Source organism: Aspergillus puulaauensis, chromosome 6 (genome assembly GCF_016861865.1).
Source record: "Aspergillus puulaauensis MK2 DNA, chromosome 6, nearly complete sequence".
NCBI lineage: Eukaryota > Fungi > Ascomycota > Eurotiomycetes > Eurotiales > Aspergillaceae > Aspergillus > Aspergillus puulaauensis.
Genome location: NC_054862.1, coordinates 1,745,171 through 1,762,064, shown reverse-complemented (window position 1 = coordinate 1,762,064; position 16,894 = coordinate 1,745,171). Strand labels below are relative to the sequence as shown.

Below are 16,894 nucleotides of genomic sequence, written 5' to 3'. Positions count from 1 at the left end.
CCTATCTATAGACTTTACTTCTACACCACCACAGCAATGCCCTCTTCCAACTCTCCAATGCCCCCATCAGGCACAGACGCAGGCCGCCCGCCTGGCAATATCACCGTCATCCATCCCGAACATAACGTGCACCGCAGCCAGCACGCATCGGTCGAGGACTACAGCCGCATCATGCTCGAGTACACCCAGCGCCGCATGGCCGGGTTCGCGGATCTCGAAGACACAGGCTACGCAACCAGCCGCAGCAGCAGAAGTAGTAACAACAGCGGCCAGAGCGGCAACTCGACCAGCGGCATCCTCGCCGGCCACGCGGCTGGTCCTTCTCCCCCGTCAAAGTTCCCCAGCGACAGCCCCGACAGCGCTGGCGCTCAGTCGGCGGTATAGTCGGGCATATAGCATCTTGTCTTGCCTTATGGCCGTTGACGATTCATTGATCTTTTCTTTTCTGCATTGTTTGAGGTATGGAAGCGGTGTTTGCCGGCAGGGCTGTGATTGTTAGATTGATCCCATTCTCGTCCTTTCAGCGTCCCTCTTAGCGACATAGCGACACCAACGTGGACCACGATTCTACTTTCACGCCTTGACTAGCCCTTCTATACCCCTGCCATACCCCTGCCATACCTCTGTATGCTCTGCCTCTTCGATTCCTCTCACCATTTTATACAACCGCGGCATCCCCTCCCTTATATGTTGCCTTTCTACCAGAACTGGATTTTGGAGACAATGGCCGACATTTGTTCAGGAGACTTCTTCTCTTCTTGTTCTGAATGTGGCCATCAGTCAGTGCAGTGTCACTGCAGTGTCAGTGTGTTCTTGATATAGTTGGATAGTCGAGTTATGCGACCCAAGTCCAGAATCTTTCTATTTTGCGCGATACCCATGTTAGGCAATAAATTCTTCTTACTGCGACCGATATAAGCATTCTTATCCGTAATAGTTAAGTCCAGTGGACTGAAACACGTTCTGCGGTTCTGCAGCTGTTAGGGTTACCGTATCCCTTGCAGTCCAGCCACCAGCAACCATCCCTCCTTGCTCTGAGTCTGAGCTGTTCCTACAGACGCGTCAATTCTCCGAGATGATTTCATCAGCTGAGACAGTAGACTGTTAATGTTATGACTTCGTGCAGTGACACAGTCCCAGGAACCTGCTGAGTGCTGACAACAATCCTGTAGAGCGTCGGTCTCCTTGCATTCCAGCCCTGGCGTGCTCATTCCAACAGAGTCTGAAACAGTCCCCCTGTGGCATTAATCGTCCTCCCTGTTTTGCATCCTGAATATTGAATAACATCGCCGTGCTGAATTCATCTTCTTCTTCTCACCAACTAACAGTAACCACCAACTAACCAATAACCAATAACCAACTTCATTCACTCATTATACCTATACTTGTCTCTACTCTAGCCACAACCACGGTCCTTACCTATATACTAACACAACAACCAAAATGCACCACCAATCCACCCTGAAGTCCCTCCTCACCCTCTGTCTCACTCTACCCGCATTAACAACCGCAATCCCCTACACCACCACCACAACTTCATCCTCATCCTCATCATCCCTCTCCAGCATCGCGCACGAAACCCCCACCGCATTCGGCGCAGCAGGCATAAAAAACAACACAGAGACCTGCCCGCCCTCGCACGCGTCGAAGCAATGCTGCACCAACATCGGCGACGAGCTCGAGGAGATTTTTGGAGAACTGGGCGAGATTGCGCCGCTGATTGGTGATGTGAATGTGAATTCGAGGACGGGGCTGAGTTGTACGTTTCCTGCATCCATCCATCCCTCCATCCATCCAATTACTTTAATTCCCTAGTATCTGTTTTGTGGGTGTTAACGGTTGTTTGATTCAGGCAACGCCGTGTCCGAAAACTCCGAATGCGGACTCAGTCTGATGTGCTGTTCCGGTAAACCTGGGAATCCGAAGAAGGGCGATAAGACACCAAGTGAGGGTTCGCAGGAGGTATATATATAATCCCCCACAACTACCCACCTTCCTATCTACGTGATTTACTGCTTTATTTAAGATGGGCATATACTGATATGATTATTTTTGTTTTTTGGCAGCCCGGAACCCAATCCGTCATCCAGAGCGGATGTATCTCGTTCAACGACGCGGTGGAGCTGGGCAAGGAGGAGGCTGCTGCTGAGGCGCCGAGTTCGGTGGTGGCTCATGCGAGTGCTAGTGCGAGTGCGACTCCAACCTCTACTTCGAGGATGCTTTAATTCGTCAAGTGTTAGAAGGGGTAGGGGTTGAATGGGGTTGGTTGGGTCGATGCATATTTTATTCTATTCTGGGGTGGTTTATAAAGTTTCAAAGTCTATTGTTACTCCGTTTTTGTTCGGTTTGCTCTTGTGATTATGTACTTATTATTGTTGTCAATTTTATGGTTCTGATTTTATACCAATTGATTCAATTGTATTGATTGTATTGTACATCACCGCCATCCACGTCCAGACGGCGGCGGCGGTGGGGGATGCCAGCCTTGCCCGCCTGGAGGAGGGAAGTTATATGGCCCCGATCCTGGAGGCATTGGCGGCGGTGGCGGTGGACCTGGCGGCATCTGCTGAAATGGAGGCGGGAAGTTGGAGAAACTCTGTGGAGGCGGAGGAGGCCACGCGCCTTGGTAGTTTGGCGGCGGCGGCGGCGGGAAGTTTCCACGGTTGTATGGCATTTGAGGGGGTTGCGCTGGGAAGCCTGGCGGTTGGGCGTATGTATTTTGGGCGTGTGAGGGTTGGTGTTGCTGGGGGGCTGCACTTGGCGGCGAGTAGGAACGACTTCGCGAGCGAGACCGCGAGTCATACCGCCGGTCTCGTCGGGGTGACCGGGGTGACCGGCTTCGAGATGAGCTGCGGTATCTGCTGTCATCGCTGGCACTGTCGCTGTACCGTCGCCGCTTATGGGGGCTGCGGCTGCGACTGCGACTTCGGCTCCCGCGGCCTCGCGCGTTTCTCTTCTTCATCTGCTGGCAGAACGACCGGGACCAGCCGTAGTACGTTTCGCCTTCGAGGATCTCTCCCGTGATTTCATCGCGGACGACGGTCTGGCCGAGCTCATCAATGTCCACAATCCCGCCGTCTTTCTGGTCCGATTCACCTAGCCCATAGATCTGGTCCACATCATTAAGAAACGACTTGACCGCTGATACTAGCTTCTGGTCCGCCGGACCCGCCGTCAAAAACAACGGTTTGATCAAATCCGGCCGCAGCGGAGCCGTCGAATTCGGAACAATATGCGGGATGATATTCGCAGCCGGGAGATCATAAAAAGGAGCAGACTGGTCGCCGTGAGTCGCGGGCATAATGAACGGTGCATCTCTCGATTTACGATCTGGCTCGGCACCCTCCGCACCGGGGGTTGCCGACGTCTTGATCGGGCCTGAGACGGCAGAGTTGGCCACTACCTCTCGGAGTTTGCCTACATAGTCGGCACCGAAATAGGCATGCTCCTGCCAGATATCCAGCAATTCGTCCAGCCGTCTATGGTGTTTCGGGTTTTTCTCGCGATCGTAGGATGCAGCGTAACTCAGCAATTCCACCATATGCGGCTGCAGCGAGCCGCTGAGGGTAGAGAATGCAGCCGACGAGGAGCTGTGGTATTTCGTATGATGAAACACATCATTCAGGAGGTACAGCATATGCAGCCTCTTCCTCTTCACGGACGGCCGCTGCGCCTGTTTTGCGTTCGCATTCGTGTTCGTATTTGTGTTCGTGTTCGCTGCGGCGGAGTTGGAGTTGTTGGTGTTATCCTCGAACGACCCCGACAACGCAACCAAGTACTTCGCCAACAAGCCGACTCGATTAGACGAGGAGACAAGATATCTGAGAAGCCATTCTTTGCAGGACTATCCGAGCGGCAGAAGGCAGATTTAGTATTTCGCGATTACCGGCGGGCAAGGCACGCAGATCAAACCTGGATGTTTGCGCGAGAGCAGTGGGCCAGCGCTCTGTCGAGAGAGGTGTGCAGGGCTGTGATCTCGTCGCGCGCGACTGAGGTTGGGTCCGGACGGAGGAGTCCGGCGGCTAGCGAGGCCTTTGCTATGGCGACTTGGTGGGAGGCCATGCTGCTTGGATGGATGGTTGTGGGTGAGGTTGAGGTCGAGACCAGGATCGTCACCAGCAGTCGACGTCACGTGAACGCTGGAAGTATGAAAGAACAAACCGGCCATTATATCTAGATAATATATTAGTTATATAGATTAATGAATAGTAAATAATATATTTGGTCTAATAGAATACTACCCGTTGTGTTCATCGGCCAGATATCACTCTATCTTACTAGCAGTCTATAAGTAAAATCAAAGTCTATTTATAGCGATATACTTTTAATAAAGCTACCGTTCCTGCGTCGTCACCCGGTCAATATTATAAGGATTGCCCTCATAAACACTCGACTTCGAGTGCACAGACTGCGGTACACTCTGCTTGCGAGAGACACCAGGCAACTCCTCCAGACTAGAGCCAGCACTAGACTCAACTTCCGTGTTTGAAGCTGGGCCGTTGTGGTGCGAACCGGCTTCAATATCTATATCCTTACCGCCGTCATCCTCTTTCTCATTGCTTGCTTTGTTGTCATCGGTATTCGCCGCAGCGGGGGCCATACGTTCAGCCATCTTGCGCATAAAGGCATCCGACTCAGCCGCGAACTTGCACTTCTTCCGGATCGCGGGCCCGTACTTAAAGAACAGAAAGGGGAACGGCACACAGGCCAGCGCCAGGAATGCAGGAACGCTAGATGCCCACTGCGTGCCGAGGTTGGCGTACATCTGGGACGTGAATAAGGGGAAAGCAGCACCAAACAGAGATCGCAGGACGGAGTTAGCGGCGAGAACAGACGCCGCGTAGATAGTATAAGAGTCGATGAGGTAGTTCATGATCGAGAGGAAAACGAGGACCATTCCGAAGCCGAACGGCGCAGATGCGATTATGGGCACGACCCAGTGCACGGATGGGAATGTGGTCCAGGCGAACCAGAATAGGCCGATGGGGACGGCAATGCTGCCGACGAGACAGGGGGGGAGTCGGGCTTCTGGGGGTGCGAAGCCAGCGTGTTTTCCTTGTGCGCGAACGTAGCGTTTGTTGTCGATGATGCTGTATGGGATGGCGATGATCATGCCTATCATTACCCCGAGGAAGGCCAGGCCTGCGACACCTTGATTCCAGTGGCGTTCGCCCTCAAAGACAATTGGGAATGCGCCAAAGCACAAATAGAGAGTGCCGTAGATGATGGCCATGTAAATCGAGAGCAGGAGGACAATGGGTTCGCGAAATAGCAGGATCCACGGTCGTAGGAGCGAGGTCTTGAATGCTTTCTTGATGGATATCTTGCCCTTCTCAGCATCGTGGATGCTCACGTACACCTTGCCTGTGCGTTTCGACAAGCTTGCAGCTCGTTTCTGCAGCAGTACTGGGCCATATGATTCAGGGACAAACACCGAGCAGACAATCCATAATACCCCGGAAAAGGCTGCGAGGAAGCCCATCACCCATCGCCAGCCAGCGTTCATTCCCACTGCGAAGTCAGTCATCCATCCGAACAAGTAAAGGGAGAGAGTCATACAGAAACCACCAATAACCGGGCCAATGGTAGGGCCTAGGAATGGAGCAGACGCAAAGAGCGTCATAGCCAACCCTCGCTCACTGGCAGGGAACATATCTGCAATAACGCCGCCTACTTTTATCAGCACCAACCTCTCTCTCTCTTCCACTGAGCAACAGAGTACCAACCTGCATTGGTAAGAGGCGAAGACCCAAAAGCACCCGCAAAGAAACGCAGAATAATCAAAGTCCACGCATTCTGTGACCCAGCAACCCCAGCATTAAATGCGGTGAGACCAGCATAACTCACGAAGAACAGCAGCTGGCGGCCATACATCTCACTCAGCGGCGCCCACAGAAGAGGTCCAATAGCAAATCCCACGACGAAAAGCGACAGACCCAGCGTTCCAACCTCCGAGGATATCTTGAACTCCTGTAGCACCTGGGGCAGTCCTCCACTGAAGGCTGAACTCACCAAGGCGACGGCCAGCGTCGCGATGGCTACCAGCATGGTGTAAACCCATTTCGTGGCTCGTGGCCATTCCATTGGATTCCGGGGGTCATCTTGGATCCAGTCCACCAGGTAAGGGTTTTCTTCGGTGCCGGAGCCGTTGTATTCATGGTTGAGGATGCGGTCTGTGAGGATACCTTGGTTTAGGACGAGCTGCCAGTAGGGAATGCGTTCTGGGTGTTTTGACGCAGACGTCGAATTCGGTTCTGCCATGGCCGACTCAAGAGTTGAAAGGGTGTTGTTCAATATTGAGTATAAGACCTGCGTGTTGCAAGACGAGACAACAGCAGATACACAGCAGAGACGTTGTTAGCAGGTCAAGAAAATTCCCAGACCCGATCCCACATTATTTTTGGTAACCATGCGAGAAATAGCAGATTATACCCTGTTTGGCCACATATCATAAAAAACATAATCTGGCTGCATATCTCAGAGATCTTACGTGGCATGGCGTATGTTAACTTTGACGGCATTAGGGCTCGAGACTGAATTGTGCAGCGGAAATGCGAATAGGCGCTGTATAATCCCGGACTGCCGTCATTAATGCAGCCCCGACCGAGTTATGCTCGGGGAGACACCGATGCACTAACCCAGTTAACCCACGTTTATTAACCAGATCCTGTCAGTGCGCCCGTAGCTGTAAGGCTGGTAGATGACCAGTCCATCTTTATCCTGGCGTGATTTATGCAATTCGGTTATTAACCCCTCCGCCGATACATAGCCCCTGGTGCTGTGGATTTATACTGGCGAGTAGTACAGTAACAACGGTGGAGATTCGGAGATGAATCCCGTCGGGTCCTTTATGCTTGATTGTTCATACGGCCATATCGGGATGTCAAGCTCTCTGACCCGATCGGGGATTACGGTGATTGCGGTGATTAAAATCCGATTGCACTGAAGGATTCGATGGGGCTGGATTCGTATATCATCCTGTCCCATGCTTAACAGACTCCATATTTAAATGATTAACTTATGCAGTTTCTTTCCCGCGATTACACCTACATCCATGCATTTCTTAGACAACAGAACTCTGGGTATATTCCGAGAAATCTATGTACAGTCGAGAAAATGAAACGAGACAGCCGCTAGTAAACTCTTCTACCATGCGCTCCATGGTGGAAGTGCTGACGTTGATGTCGAGACTTGGACGGTGATGGCGACGGCGACGGCGACAAACTGGTACTGCTTGGGTACGCTGAAGATGACGGGGTACTGCTAGGAATAGGCCTAGGAGTGGAAGATAGGGGTGTACTGCTAGGCTTGGAACTAGAAATGTGGCTGGAAGATAGCGGGATACTGCTTGAAAGGGGCGTACTGCTAGGCCTAGGGCTAGAGCTAGGAGTCGGCGGCGTCGTCGCAATCCCACTGCTCGATGGAACCGGCGTACTAGACGCATCCCCACTGAAGCCAGTACAGAACGTTGGGAGATTAGAGGCAGTGATAGACTGCAATCACAAAGTATCAGCTCAGCACAAGCCCCTCTAATGCAGGGAGAGAGTCCAGCTTACCGCGATGACAGCCTCCGCTAATGGATCCTCGGGCTTGCTCGCTCTGGCCACGTCTGCGTTCAATGAGATGCCGGCTTTGGGGAACACTTTGATGCCGTAGTGGTAGTCAGTTCCGTCGCAGACTTCGTCGGTTGCTGGTACTGTTAGTATTTGTGAGGCTGGTGGAGTGGGTAGGTATACTTACATGCTTGGGCCATGAACCCGGCACCGGCGTAGGGCTTGAGGTTGAGACCAGCTTGAAATCCTAGGCCTGGGCGATGTCAGTAAGAGTCTCTACAGGTAAAGCATATAGCATAGAGTCTACCAAGCGCCTTAGCAGAAAGACCGATCGCAGCCTTGAAATAAACAAGGGCATCACCCGTCAACCGCGCATCAAGAGTGACATCCTCAGTCTCGACCTCCGCATCCCAACCGTCAGAAGAAACATCCGGGTCTAACAGCCCAATCTCAAGCTCTGCTTCATCTGGGATGGTTACTGTGACGCCTGTCGTGATGCCCGCAGAGCCCTGGAGAGGCCCAACCGAGTACCCAAGGCTGAATATAATCTCCGGACCGACATCAAGGATCCCACCAGGAACCGTGATGCCTCCGATGGGGATCGTTCCAATCTCCCACTCATCCCCAAGGTCACCGGTAAGGTCGGACTGGATGCCAATTCGGGGATTGAGGACCGTTGAGACGCCATTAGGGGAGAGGGAGATAGATGCATCCGTTGGAATGCCGAGCTTCGTTTCTATATGGAAACCAAGGTCGAACGACCCTTTGGTGCCACAGTCACCACAATACCAGGTTAATTCGAGATTATCAACCGGGGTCTTGAGACTACCACTGCTAAACGGGAGCGGGATATCAAAGGGGAGGGTCATGGACTTGTCGACATCTCGTTGAGCCAAAGCGCTTGTCGATACAGGCTGATAGTTGCCAACGGTAAGTTCGTAGTTCTGGAACTCCTTCCACTCGATTGTCTTGCCAACGAGGTTCGCGGTATTATCTGCATCGCTGAAGCGGACCTTTGAAGCAGAGAAGGGAATCCGAGTGGGATTCCATCCACACTCGCCGGCGCCAGCAACGACAATTATCTTATGTGGGTCGCCCTCGTTCAGCCACTTCCAGACGCGTTTTACGTGGTCGAACGCTTTCTGGCTTTGGAGACCTACGGTCATGGTCTTGTTCGTGCATTGTACGGACCCGACGAGGTGCTTGAATCGGTCTAGCGAGATGACTGTCTCGTCGTCGCCGGGTAGGTCGATGGTCAGGTTGGCCAGGGCGAGGTGTCCATTTTGGGTTCCTGTAGCTGTTAGATATAATACAGATAGTACGGTAGAGGCAATACCAGTCCAGTAGAACGAGTCTCTTTTCAGCAGTTCCAGCATGGAGAGGTCAACATCTCCACTCGCCCTGGTTTGCAGGTTCGACGGGACAACATCAGAGGCAGGAACTTCATCAAAGACCAAGGCGAAGCTAATCTGGAAGAGAATGAAGAAGCTCACACTGAGCCATCCTCGTGAGAACCTTGCCATTTGAACGGCGGTTTGGGGTGAGAGTGTATTATCCGTAGTTGAGGCATCTTTCCTAGACACCCAACTTATATATGCTCAGTTATAAAAACGTACCCACGCTGATCCTTCATCTCGAGAAGTAACTCTCCCGGCAGAAGCAGTTAAGCAAGCCAAGAAGGATCATACAAATTCGGACCAGATAGTCCTGGCTAGAATGGAAAGACGGCAGGTCTCGTGTTCACCAGCAGCGGCGACATTGGATTGGCAGCGACAGACGCAGGGACGTCGTATTGGCCCCATATTGTATGATTGATCAGGACTGTCTAATTGACATGGGCGTTGTCGGATCCGTCGTCGTGCAGGTGGCTGAACTGGGCGTCGATCAATCTGACTGTTGTTGGATCGTGGCTGTCAGATCAACGTTATTCTCAGGGGCAGTTATTAATAGAGAGAGAACTATCAGCAAGCTGAGGATACCAATTGAGCCCGAACGTGGTGGGCCTCATATAGCAGGTCCATATATGAATATCACTTCGAAAAAATTCTATTTGGACTACGTCGAAAATAAAAAGAACAACAAGAGCAGTGTTCTTCAGCCCTTAATAAAGTACACTGCTATAGTAGTAAACATGAAACGGCGGCTGCATCCTGAAACAGTCCAGGAACAGACTCGCAGAAACGGCCCCATTGTTGCATCTGTCAGTTCATTTCCAGCGAGAAGGATCCAAAGGGTGAAAGGATGAAAACTGAAAGTAAATAATCATGTTTATTTATATTTGTTTCATAGAGGGCTGAGCCACGATGGCTTATGCTATTGTTTGCACTGCCTGTATCGTACTATACATACTATATCACGACTGCTACTACATGCAGGCAAATCCTTCAGACCACAATTCTTTGGTCTGATGGCAGAAACAGTAGATATGTAAATCAGTTGACATAGTTATCTATTATTGATAGTGTGGATGTATACAACCACATACAATGTGACCCCATTTGCACTGTTCTATATACTCTTATATACTATCTCAGTCTCGACCAATCCCGCATTTACAAGTTAGACTCCCTTGCACAACAGCTTTCAGCATCCTCAGCCCTCTGATGTAGAGTAGACTGGTTATCCCTCTGATTCGATCTCGGCACATCGTTCGACGGGTTCAGCTCAAAGAAGCTCACCGGTTTGAGCACCATGCTCATCTTCTCATTCGGCATGACCGGGAAATCTGCCATCACAGTCAGTCCAAAGCCTCAACAACCAAGCCAACCAAGCCAAGTCTATCAATAGGTAGGGTCCAATCTCACCTTCCGGCCTAGTAACGTGCGTAATCCCAAAACTATGCCAAAGCACCACATCCTCACTCCTCACCCCGTCATCATGTCGGGCAGCCCACTTCGCCAACCCCGTATCCTCACGACTCTGGTTCGTAAACTCGCCCGCAGCCCAGAGTTCATCGTCGCGGTACTTGGTCACCCAGATCGGTTTGGCCGAGAATACGCCCCGCCGGTAGTTGAATGTCTCGGGGTCCATCATGAGCATCTGGCTCGGGATGGCGTGGAGCTTGTACCCGACTGGCTGGCCGGATACGGGGTTCGTTCGGGCTTCGTTGAGGATCTTGTATGTGCGGTTCTTTGTTAGGTCGAGGTCGTATCCACCTGGTTTGGTGATTGGGGTTGTGTGTACTTTGAATGCGCAGCCGGGTGGGTTGTGGGTTGGGTCCTGTGGGACTGGGATGCAGTCCTCATGGACGATGGTATTCTCCCTCGCCCCGTCTATGAAAGGGTCGATACGCGCGCAGAATATATGCTGGTGGTTAACGGCGAGAACGCCCGGCGCGACGACAGTACCCCAAGGAACCTTCGTGTTCGAACGAATGGGCATAGTCGAGAGGATGCCCGTCGCGCGGAGCTCGATGTGCAGGTTAGCAGCCTGGTCGAGGACAAAGGCTAGGATGTACTCGTAGTTCGCGACGGTGGCGGTGCACTGGATGACGAGCTTGCGGTCTCGCACGACAGACGTCTTGCCGTTGCGGAAGTTGGTGTGTTTCCAGCCGATGCCGTCGTCGACTTCGTGCATGCAGACGACGTTGGGCATGGCGACTGGCAGGCCGTCGGGCGAGGCGCGGATGCCGTTGAAGTAGGCGATGTGGCCGAGACAGTCGCAGCCTAGCGAGAGGGTGTTGGATGTGAGGCCGAAGCCAGAGTCGCCCAGATCGAAGGCCTGTTTGCGGTGGTAGGGCGAGCGAGGGTCGCCGTAGGGGACGGTCATTTCGGACATGGAGACGCGGTAGAATAGGGGTCTGTTGTCATATTTGATGTCGTGCAGGACAGGGCCTTCACGGAGGGTCCAGCCAAGCACGAAGGACCATTTTTGCCATTCGATGTGGTGGTCGGTGATGCTGAACGAGGGTCCCTGGGGTTGAGACACCTGCAGGGGCTTCACGTCCTTGCGGAAGGCGTCTGGGCCTAGAATGCCAGTGCTGTATTCGACGGGCTCGACGGGCTCCCATGGCTGCGTTTCAGGGTCTAGATCTGCAGTCTCGCCCATTGGGAGACGTTCGAGAGCCACGAGTTCGAGAGTATTGGCGTCAAAAATTGGTGCCAGCGGCAGCGGTATAGAGTAGTGGTTGGCTTCAGGGTCGTCGCTGAGCGCAGCGTACATGTAGCACTGGAACAGGCGGCGTCGTTCATTAGGGTCGTCAGTCCCATACGCCCATGGGTCGTTGAGAACTTTGCAACTACGTATTTATTAGCATGATTCTTACGGGTTATGCTGGTATCACATACTTAGGAGGCAGCTTGAGCTTTGCAACCTCGGCCTTGACCTCAGGATGCTCCAGACAAGCATTGTGGACAAGCTCATACTCGACCCAGTCGACTGCTCCCTGCGCATCAGGCACGTCGTAGTCCTTTTCGACCGCCAACCGGGTGATGTTCACAATAGCAACGGACAGAGTCGTGCTGTTCTTCCGATGAAAGTAGACCCGGGCCTTGCGGTCTGGGACTGGCCCATTCTCATAAAGATAGCTCAGACATAGATGCTTCGGTGGCTCAGCCAGATCAATCACCTTGAACCGGACTTGTTCTTTGGCGCAGCGTAGATGCTGAAGGAGGGCTTTGGAGGCCCGATGGACCTCGTTGGCGCGCAGCGGGCTCAAGGGGTGCGGTGCTTGGATGGTCGATGTCATTCTGTAAAACCACTCGAGTTGAAATTGAGATACTGCATGGCATTCCATCCCTCTTTATCTGCATATCCGGTCAGAGCTCGGTGGGGGTGGAGGCAATTGGTGTATTGGCCTAATCGGGAAGTGCTGAGGGTTTGTCCAAATGCGGTAATATTGCCAGCAGAGGGGTGTGGCCTGCGTCATTGCAGTCTTGACATTATTAAAGATCAGCCATTTCAGTCCACTCGGAGGCAAGGGACATCGACACCCAAAGACTCACATCATACCACTTGCAAAATGCCGGACTTCAAAGGACTGGACCTTAGTGGAAAGACTGCCATCGTCACGGGCTCCTCCAGGTACGACAGACACACACCTATACCAGATGCACAGAACGTCTAGTTAACCATACTAGAGGAATCGGCGCTGGTATCGCTCTGCAACTCGCCAAAAGAGGCGCCAATGTCGTCGTCAACTACACCAGCACCAACAGCCGTAGCCGCGCCGAGAAAGTCGTTAATGACATCCAAGCGACAGGACGCAAGGCGGCTCTCTGCCAGGCCGACCTAACCAAACTCCCAGAGTTGAAGAAGCTCGTCAATGCCGCTCTGCAGATAAGCGAGACTGGAAAGATCGAGATTCTCGTCCACAAGTACGGGTCTCCCTCTTCAATCCCCATTAACTAAAGGGGTTAACTCAATTAACGCCTGTCAGTGCTGCTCTCGGAGTCGACGCCAACCTCGACCAGGTCACCGAGGAGATATACACCACGCACTTCGATACCAACGTTAAAGCACCTATCTTCCTCACCCAGGCGGTAATCCCCCATATCCCCCGAGGCGGACGTATCGTCTTTGTTTCCTCTGCAGCTGCCCGACTCGGCGTGGCTGGCCAGACCGTATACGGCGCAACAAAGGCCGCCAATGAATCCCTTGCCCGGGTTTGGGCAAAGGAGCTGGGGCAGTCGCATGGTATCACTGTGAACTGCGTGAATCCCGGCCCTGTTGCAACAGGTAAGTTGTACCTTCCTCCAGCTACAATGAACGAACATGATATTAATATGTGACTTGCAGATCAGTGGGCAGAAAGCGACGAGCAGTTCAGGAGCGATATGCAGCCGCTGATTGAATCTACGCCTGCAGCAGCGAGGATTGCGGAGGTGGATGATATTGCGCCTTTGGTTGCGTTTTTGTGTACGGACGACTCGCGGTGGACGACTGGCTCGGTGTTGTCTGCCAACGGGGGCTTGTATAATTAAGCCTTATCCAGTATCCAGTATAAGTAGGGAATCAAAAATCTGTTAATAAAGCCATTTTATACTCTGGTTGCTTGTAATCTTGTTAGAACATAGGGGGATTGATCACGCCATATAATTTATTAGACAGTAGTACAAGTCTAGAGTGTTTACAGCTACGATTGTTCTTGTCGACATAACCACAGGCCGGATCACTCATCGAATGTCCTCTCCTGGTCATGCTTCCTCGCAACCTACAAAGGAACAGCCAAGATCTGTCTCGGTTTTTATCTCGCTCTTCATCCACTCCCCAACCTCCTCGCTTGGAATCACCGCTGGAGCACGCGGTGTCTCTTTTAGGGAAAAGATGCCGTCCGGGCCATTCAATGTCGCTATGGCTGTCGCTGCCCATCTTCGTACGACACTCGGCGTAGGTGGCGCTGATGTCGGATTCCGAAAGTAGACCAGCCAGACCTTGCACGAATACGGCTAAAGTTGCGCTGGATGTGGTGGATTAATGATTATATCCTCCGGTGGTGTGTCCGGGTGTGTTTGATAGCAGTGGCAAGTAGCTAGCTCAGTATACCTTTTGTTGATTTTCTGTTTAGATCAGCGTTGGCAAATACTTCGATTTCAGTATGGATTGTGGTTGGAAACATTTCCCTTCCTGGCAGCGCTGGCAGCAAAGGGCGTGGCACATCAGGCTCCACAAACTCCACTCGCCTTGCAGATGGCAGTAAATGACTACTAATTGTAACACCGCAAGTTACAGCGAGACGGATATAATGCGGAGTAAATTCTAGCTAGTAAACGATCCAACTTAGTGTGGTGGTTTCCCCCCTAACCCTAATTCTCGGGTTACGCGCCTCTATACCATGCGAACTCTTATCACACTCAGTTTAAAGCTTGACGAGTTCCAACTTCCAGGACTCTTTGCTAGTTAAGACATTCTCCCCGGCGGTTTCGAATCTAACCTCCTTACTTTCCAGTTCTCCGCTCTCAAGAATGTAGGCGCCAGGGTAGATAGTATATAAGAGCTCCCAAACATCGTCGATCTACAGCACTAGAGAACAATACAAGCAGTCCTTCTCCAACTAGTCAATCATGGAATCGACAGCTTCACAAGTGGAGCCCAAACAGGACATCTCCAACGACAGCCAAGATGTTTCCGTTTCCGTTTCCATTTCCAACGGCGCCATTCTGGCAGACAACCCCGATGATCTCATCCTCAGAGCAAACGGGCACAAGCCCCAGATGCGCCGCCAGTTTAACTGGCTCTCTGCATTGGGGCTCGGCTTCTCCATCACTAACTCGTGGGTGGGGTATCTGGTTAGTTCCTGATCTGGGAAATACGGACGAGGTATTAACCAAGATGTCTTCTGTAGAGCAACTTTGGCCAGGTCATGGCGTATGGGGGCCCTCGACTTGTGATTGCTGGTCTTGTACTTGCGTTCCTGGTGCAGTCGACTATCACGATCGGTCTTGCGGAGATCGGGTCGGCATTTCCAGTTAGCCACCCCTTGTCCTATATTCTTATTCTTATTCTAGGGTTGTTGACGGATATAGTCTTCTGGGGGCCAGTATCACTTCTGCTTCCTGTTGGCCCCGGAGAGAACGAAGCGGTTTTCTGGATACATCATCGGGTGGATGTCGGTTATTGCCTGGTGGGTTACTACGTATGGATGATCTGATATGGAGTTCGATCTTATTATTTTAGAGGATCTGGAAGTTGACGCTCTAAAGATCTTCTGGCATATCTCTCGCTGCCACGACTCTGGCGGGAATCATCCATTTCGCATACCCAACCTTCACGGCGACTCAATGGCAGGTTTATCTCTTCTTTGCGGTAACGGCCGTTATAACGAGTACTTGCACATACCCGGAGGATAATTTTGCAGTGTCTGACAACATCCAGTTATCCCCATCTTTGTAGCATCCAGGAAAATTGCATTCATGTGCCAAATCACCCTGCTTCTGTCTGTGGTCGGAGTGACGTTGGTTCTTTTTGCTACAGTTGGTATGCACCAACATGTCCAGCCAGCTTCGTTCCTCGCCAGTCCAGCAGCCGGCAACACTGGCTGGGGCCCAGGAGTTTCCTGGATGCTAGGCATTTGTAACGGAATGTATGCCTTTGGAGGCACAGATGCAGGTGAGACACCAGGCTACTAAAAGAAGAGGTTAGCTTCCTGTTGTTGAATTGAGTTACTGACAGTGTCCATATAGCCCTCCACATCAGCGAGGAAATGCAACAGCCCGGACGCCGTGTACCGCAGATTATCATTGCCACGCTTTTCATCGGCCTGGTTACCACGCTGCCCCTGTTTATTGCGCTGCTTTTGTTCTCTAGTGATACTGAGGCTATCATTAATTCGCCGCTGCCGAGCTTGGAGCTCATCTACCAGGCGTGAGTCTCCAGGCTGTACAAATTGACAGTGCTAACTGTTTTACAGTTGCGGCAGCAGAGCTGGTACGATATTCCTTACGACGTGGTTGCTTGTTGTCTACATATGTATGTATTATCATATTATACTCAACAACCCTTACTGACCACTCTAATCAAGCATGTCTCCCTTCTCAGTGGGTAACCAGCGGCCGCATCGCTTGGGCCTTTGCGCGAGACGTAAGCGCTCAACCCAGCCAACTTTTGATCTATCAAGCACCTACCGATCTAACCGTAAATCACACTAATATAGAACGGTGTACCCTTCTCGCCCTACTTCAGCCACGTTAGCACAATCCTCCAATTCCCCGTCCGCACCACGATCGCTGCGTTTATATTCGTCCTGGTCTATGGCCTCCTCTACCTCGCCTCCACAACCGCCTTCAATAGTATCATCACCTCGGCTGTGCTGTTCCTGAATATCACCTTTGTTACTCCGCAGGGGATTCTTCTCGTTAGACGGTTTAAAATCGGATTCAGCGGTAACCGTACCTCAAAGACCAACCCACCAACAACAGCAGCAACAACAACGACAATCCTCCCCCGGCGGTACCTAAACCTCGGCCCCATCATGGGCCCATTCTGCAACCTCTTCTCCGTCCTCTGGATAGTCGTCCTGGGAGTATTCGTGTGTCTCCCGCCCGAGATCCCCGTGAGCGTCGAGGGCGTCAATTACACGGCTGCGGTGGTGGTGGGGATCTTTGTCGTCATTCTCCTGTTTTGGGGCGTGAGTGGGCGCCTGATGTTTAGGGGGCCGAAGGTTGATTGGGAGGGGTTGGTGAGGCAGGCGATTTGAATACCTGTGAGTTGGAATTTGGATGGGAATATGGGATCATTTTCGAATGGGTGTTGGGTGTTGGGTGTGGGTGTTAATGTAGGTGGTTGTGGTATAGTTTCAGCGGAGCCCTAACTTCGATGCACAGAAATAATGCTTCGATCAACAAAGCTCTTGTAGGAATAATAACTGAAAATAAAGGACTGATGACTTACCTGATAATGCACAC

The 16,894-nt window shown here is 51.9% G+C and overlaps 8 protein-coding genes across 8 annotated transcripts; 4 read left to right on the top strand and 4 right to left on the bottom strand.

Moving 5' to 3' along the window:
* Positions 1-36: 36 nt before the first annotated feature.
* APUU_60671A (uncharacterized protein) lies at positions 37-384 on the top strand (the record flags this gene model as incomplete). Its single annotated transcript, XM_041693937.1, has 1 exon — positions 37-384. The coding sequence occupies one exon, from the start codon at positions 37-39 to the stop codon at positions 382-384; it is 348 nt and encodes a 115-aa protein (XP_041559817.1).
* Positions 385-1,443: 1,059 nt separating this feature from the next.
* Positions 1,444-2,225, top strand: APUU_60670A (uncharacterized protein; the record flags this gene model as incomplete). Its single annotated transcript, XM_041693936.1, has 3 exons — positions 1,444-1,759; positions 1,853-1,962; positions 2,067-2,225. 3 exons carry the CDS (start codon positions 1,444-1,446, stop codon positions 2,223-2,225), a joined length of 585 nt encoding a protein of 194 aa, XP_041559816.1.
* Positions 2,226-2,437: 212 nt separating this feature from the next.
* On the bottom strand, positions 2,438-4,062 carry APUU_60669S (RNA polymerase II-binding domain-containing protein; the record flags this gene model as incomplete). Its single annotated transcript, XM_041693934.1, has 2 exons — positions 2,438-3,844; positions 3,913-4,062. The coding sequence occupies 2 exons, from the start codon at positions 4,060-4,062 to the stop codon at positions 2,438-2,440; spliced, it is 1,557 nt and encodes a 518-aa protein (XP_041559815.1).
* A 271-nt stretch (positions 4,063-4,333) lies between these two features.
* APUU_60668S (MFS transporter) lies at positions 4,334-6,261 on the bottom strand (the record flags this gene model as incomplete). Its single annotated transcript, XM_041693933.1, has 3 exons — positions 4,334-5,511; positions 5,560-5,670; positions 5,727-6,261. The coding sequence occupies 3 exons, from the start codon at positions 6,259-6,261 to the stop codon at positions 4,334-4,336; spliced, it is 1,824 nt and encodes a 607-aa protein (XP_041559814.1).
* An 872-nt stretch (positions 6,262-7,133) lies between these two features.
* APUU_60667S (uncharacterized protein) lies at positions 7,134-9,076 on the bottom strand (the record flags this gene model as incomplete). The annotated part of the gene is made up of 5 exons (XM_041693932.1): positions 7,134-7,493; positions 7,557-7,690; positions 7,741-7,806; positions 7,861-8,844; positions 8,890-9,076. The coding sequence occupies 5 exons, from the start codon at positions 9,074-9,076 to the stop codon at positions 7,134-7,136; spliced, it is 1,731 nt and encodes a 576-aa protein (XP_041559813.1).
* A 1,029-nt stretch (positions 9,077-10,105) lies between these two features.
* On the bottom strand, positions 10,106-12,240 carry APUU_60666S (uncharacterized protein; the record flags this gene model as incomplete). Its single annotated transcript, XM_041693931.1, has 3 exons — positions 10,106-10,278; positions 10,358-11,790; positions 11,840-12,240. The coding sequence occupies 3 exons, from the start codon at positions 12,238-12,240 to the stop codon at positions 10,106-10,108; spliced, it is 2,007 nt and encodes a 668-aa protein (XP_041559812.1).
* Positions 12,241-12,513: 273 nt separating this feature from the next.
* Positions 12,514-13,474, top strand: APUU_60665A (SDR family NAD(P)-dependent oxidoreductase; the record flags this gene model as incomplete). The annotated part of the gene is made up of 4 exons (XM_041693930.1): positions 12,514-12,575; positions 12,632-12,868; positions 12,931-13,229; positions 13,290-13,474. 4 exons carry the CDS (start codon positions 12,514-12,516, stop codon positions 13,472-13,474), a joined length of 783 nt encoding a protein of 260 aa, XP_041559811.1.
* Positions 13,475-14,554: 1,080 nt separating this feature from the next.
* Positions 14,555-16,686, top strand: APUU_60664A (uncharacterized protein; the record flags this gene model as incomplete). Its single annotated transcript, XM_041693929.1, has 9 exons — positions 14,555-14,779; positions 14,836-14,958; positions 15,017-15,126; positions 15,194-15,315; positions 15,366-15,599; positions 15,674-15,854; positions 15,901-15,959; positions 16,012-16,070; positions 16,144-16,686. The coding sequence occupies 9 exons, from the start codon at positions 14,555-14,557 to the stop codon at positions 16,684-16,686; spliced, it is 1,656 nt and encodes a 551-aa protein (XP_041559810.1).
* Between the last annotated feature and the right edge of the window lie 208 nt (positions 16,687-16,894).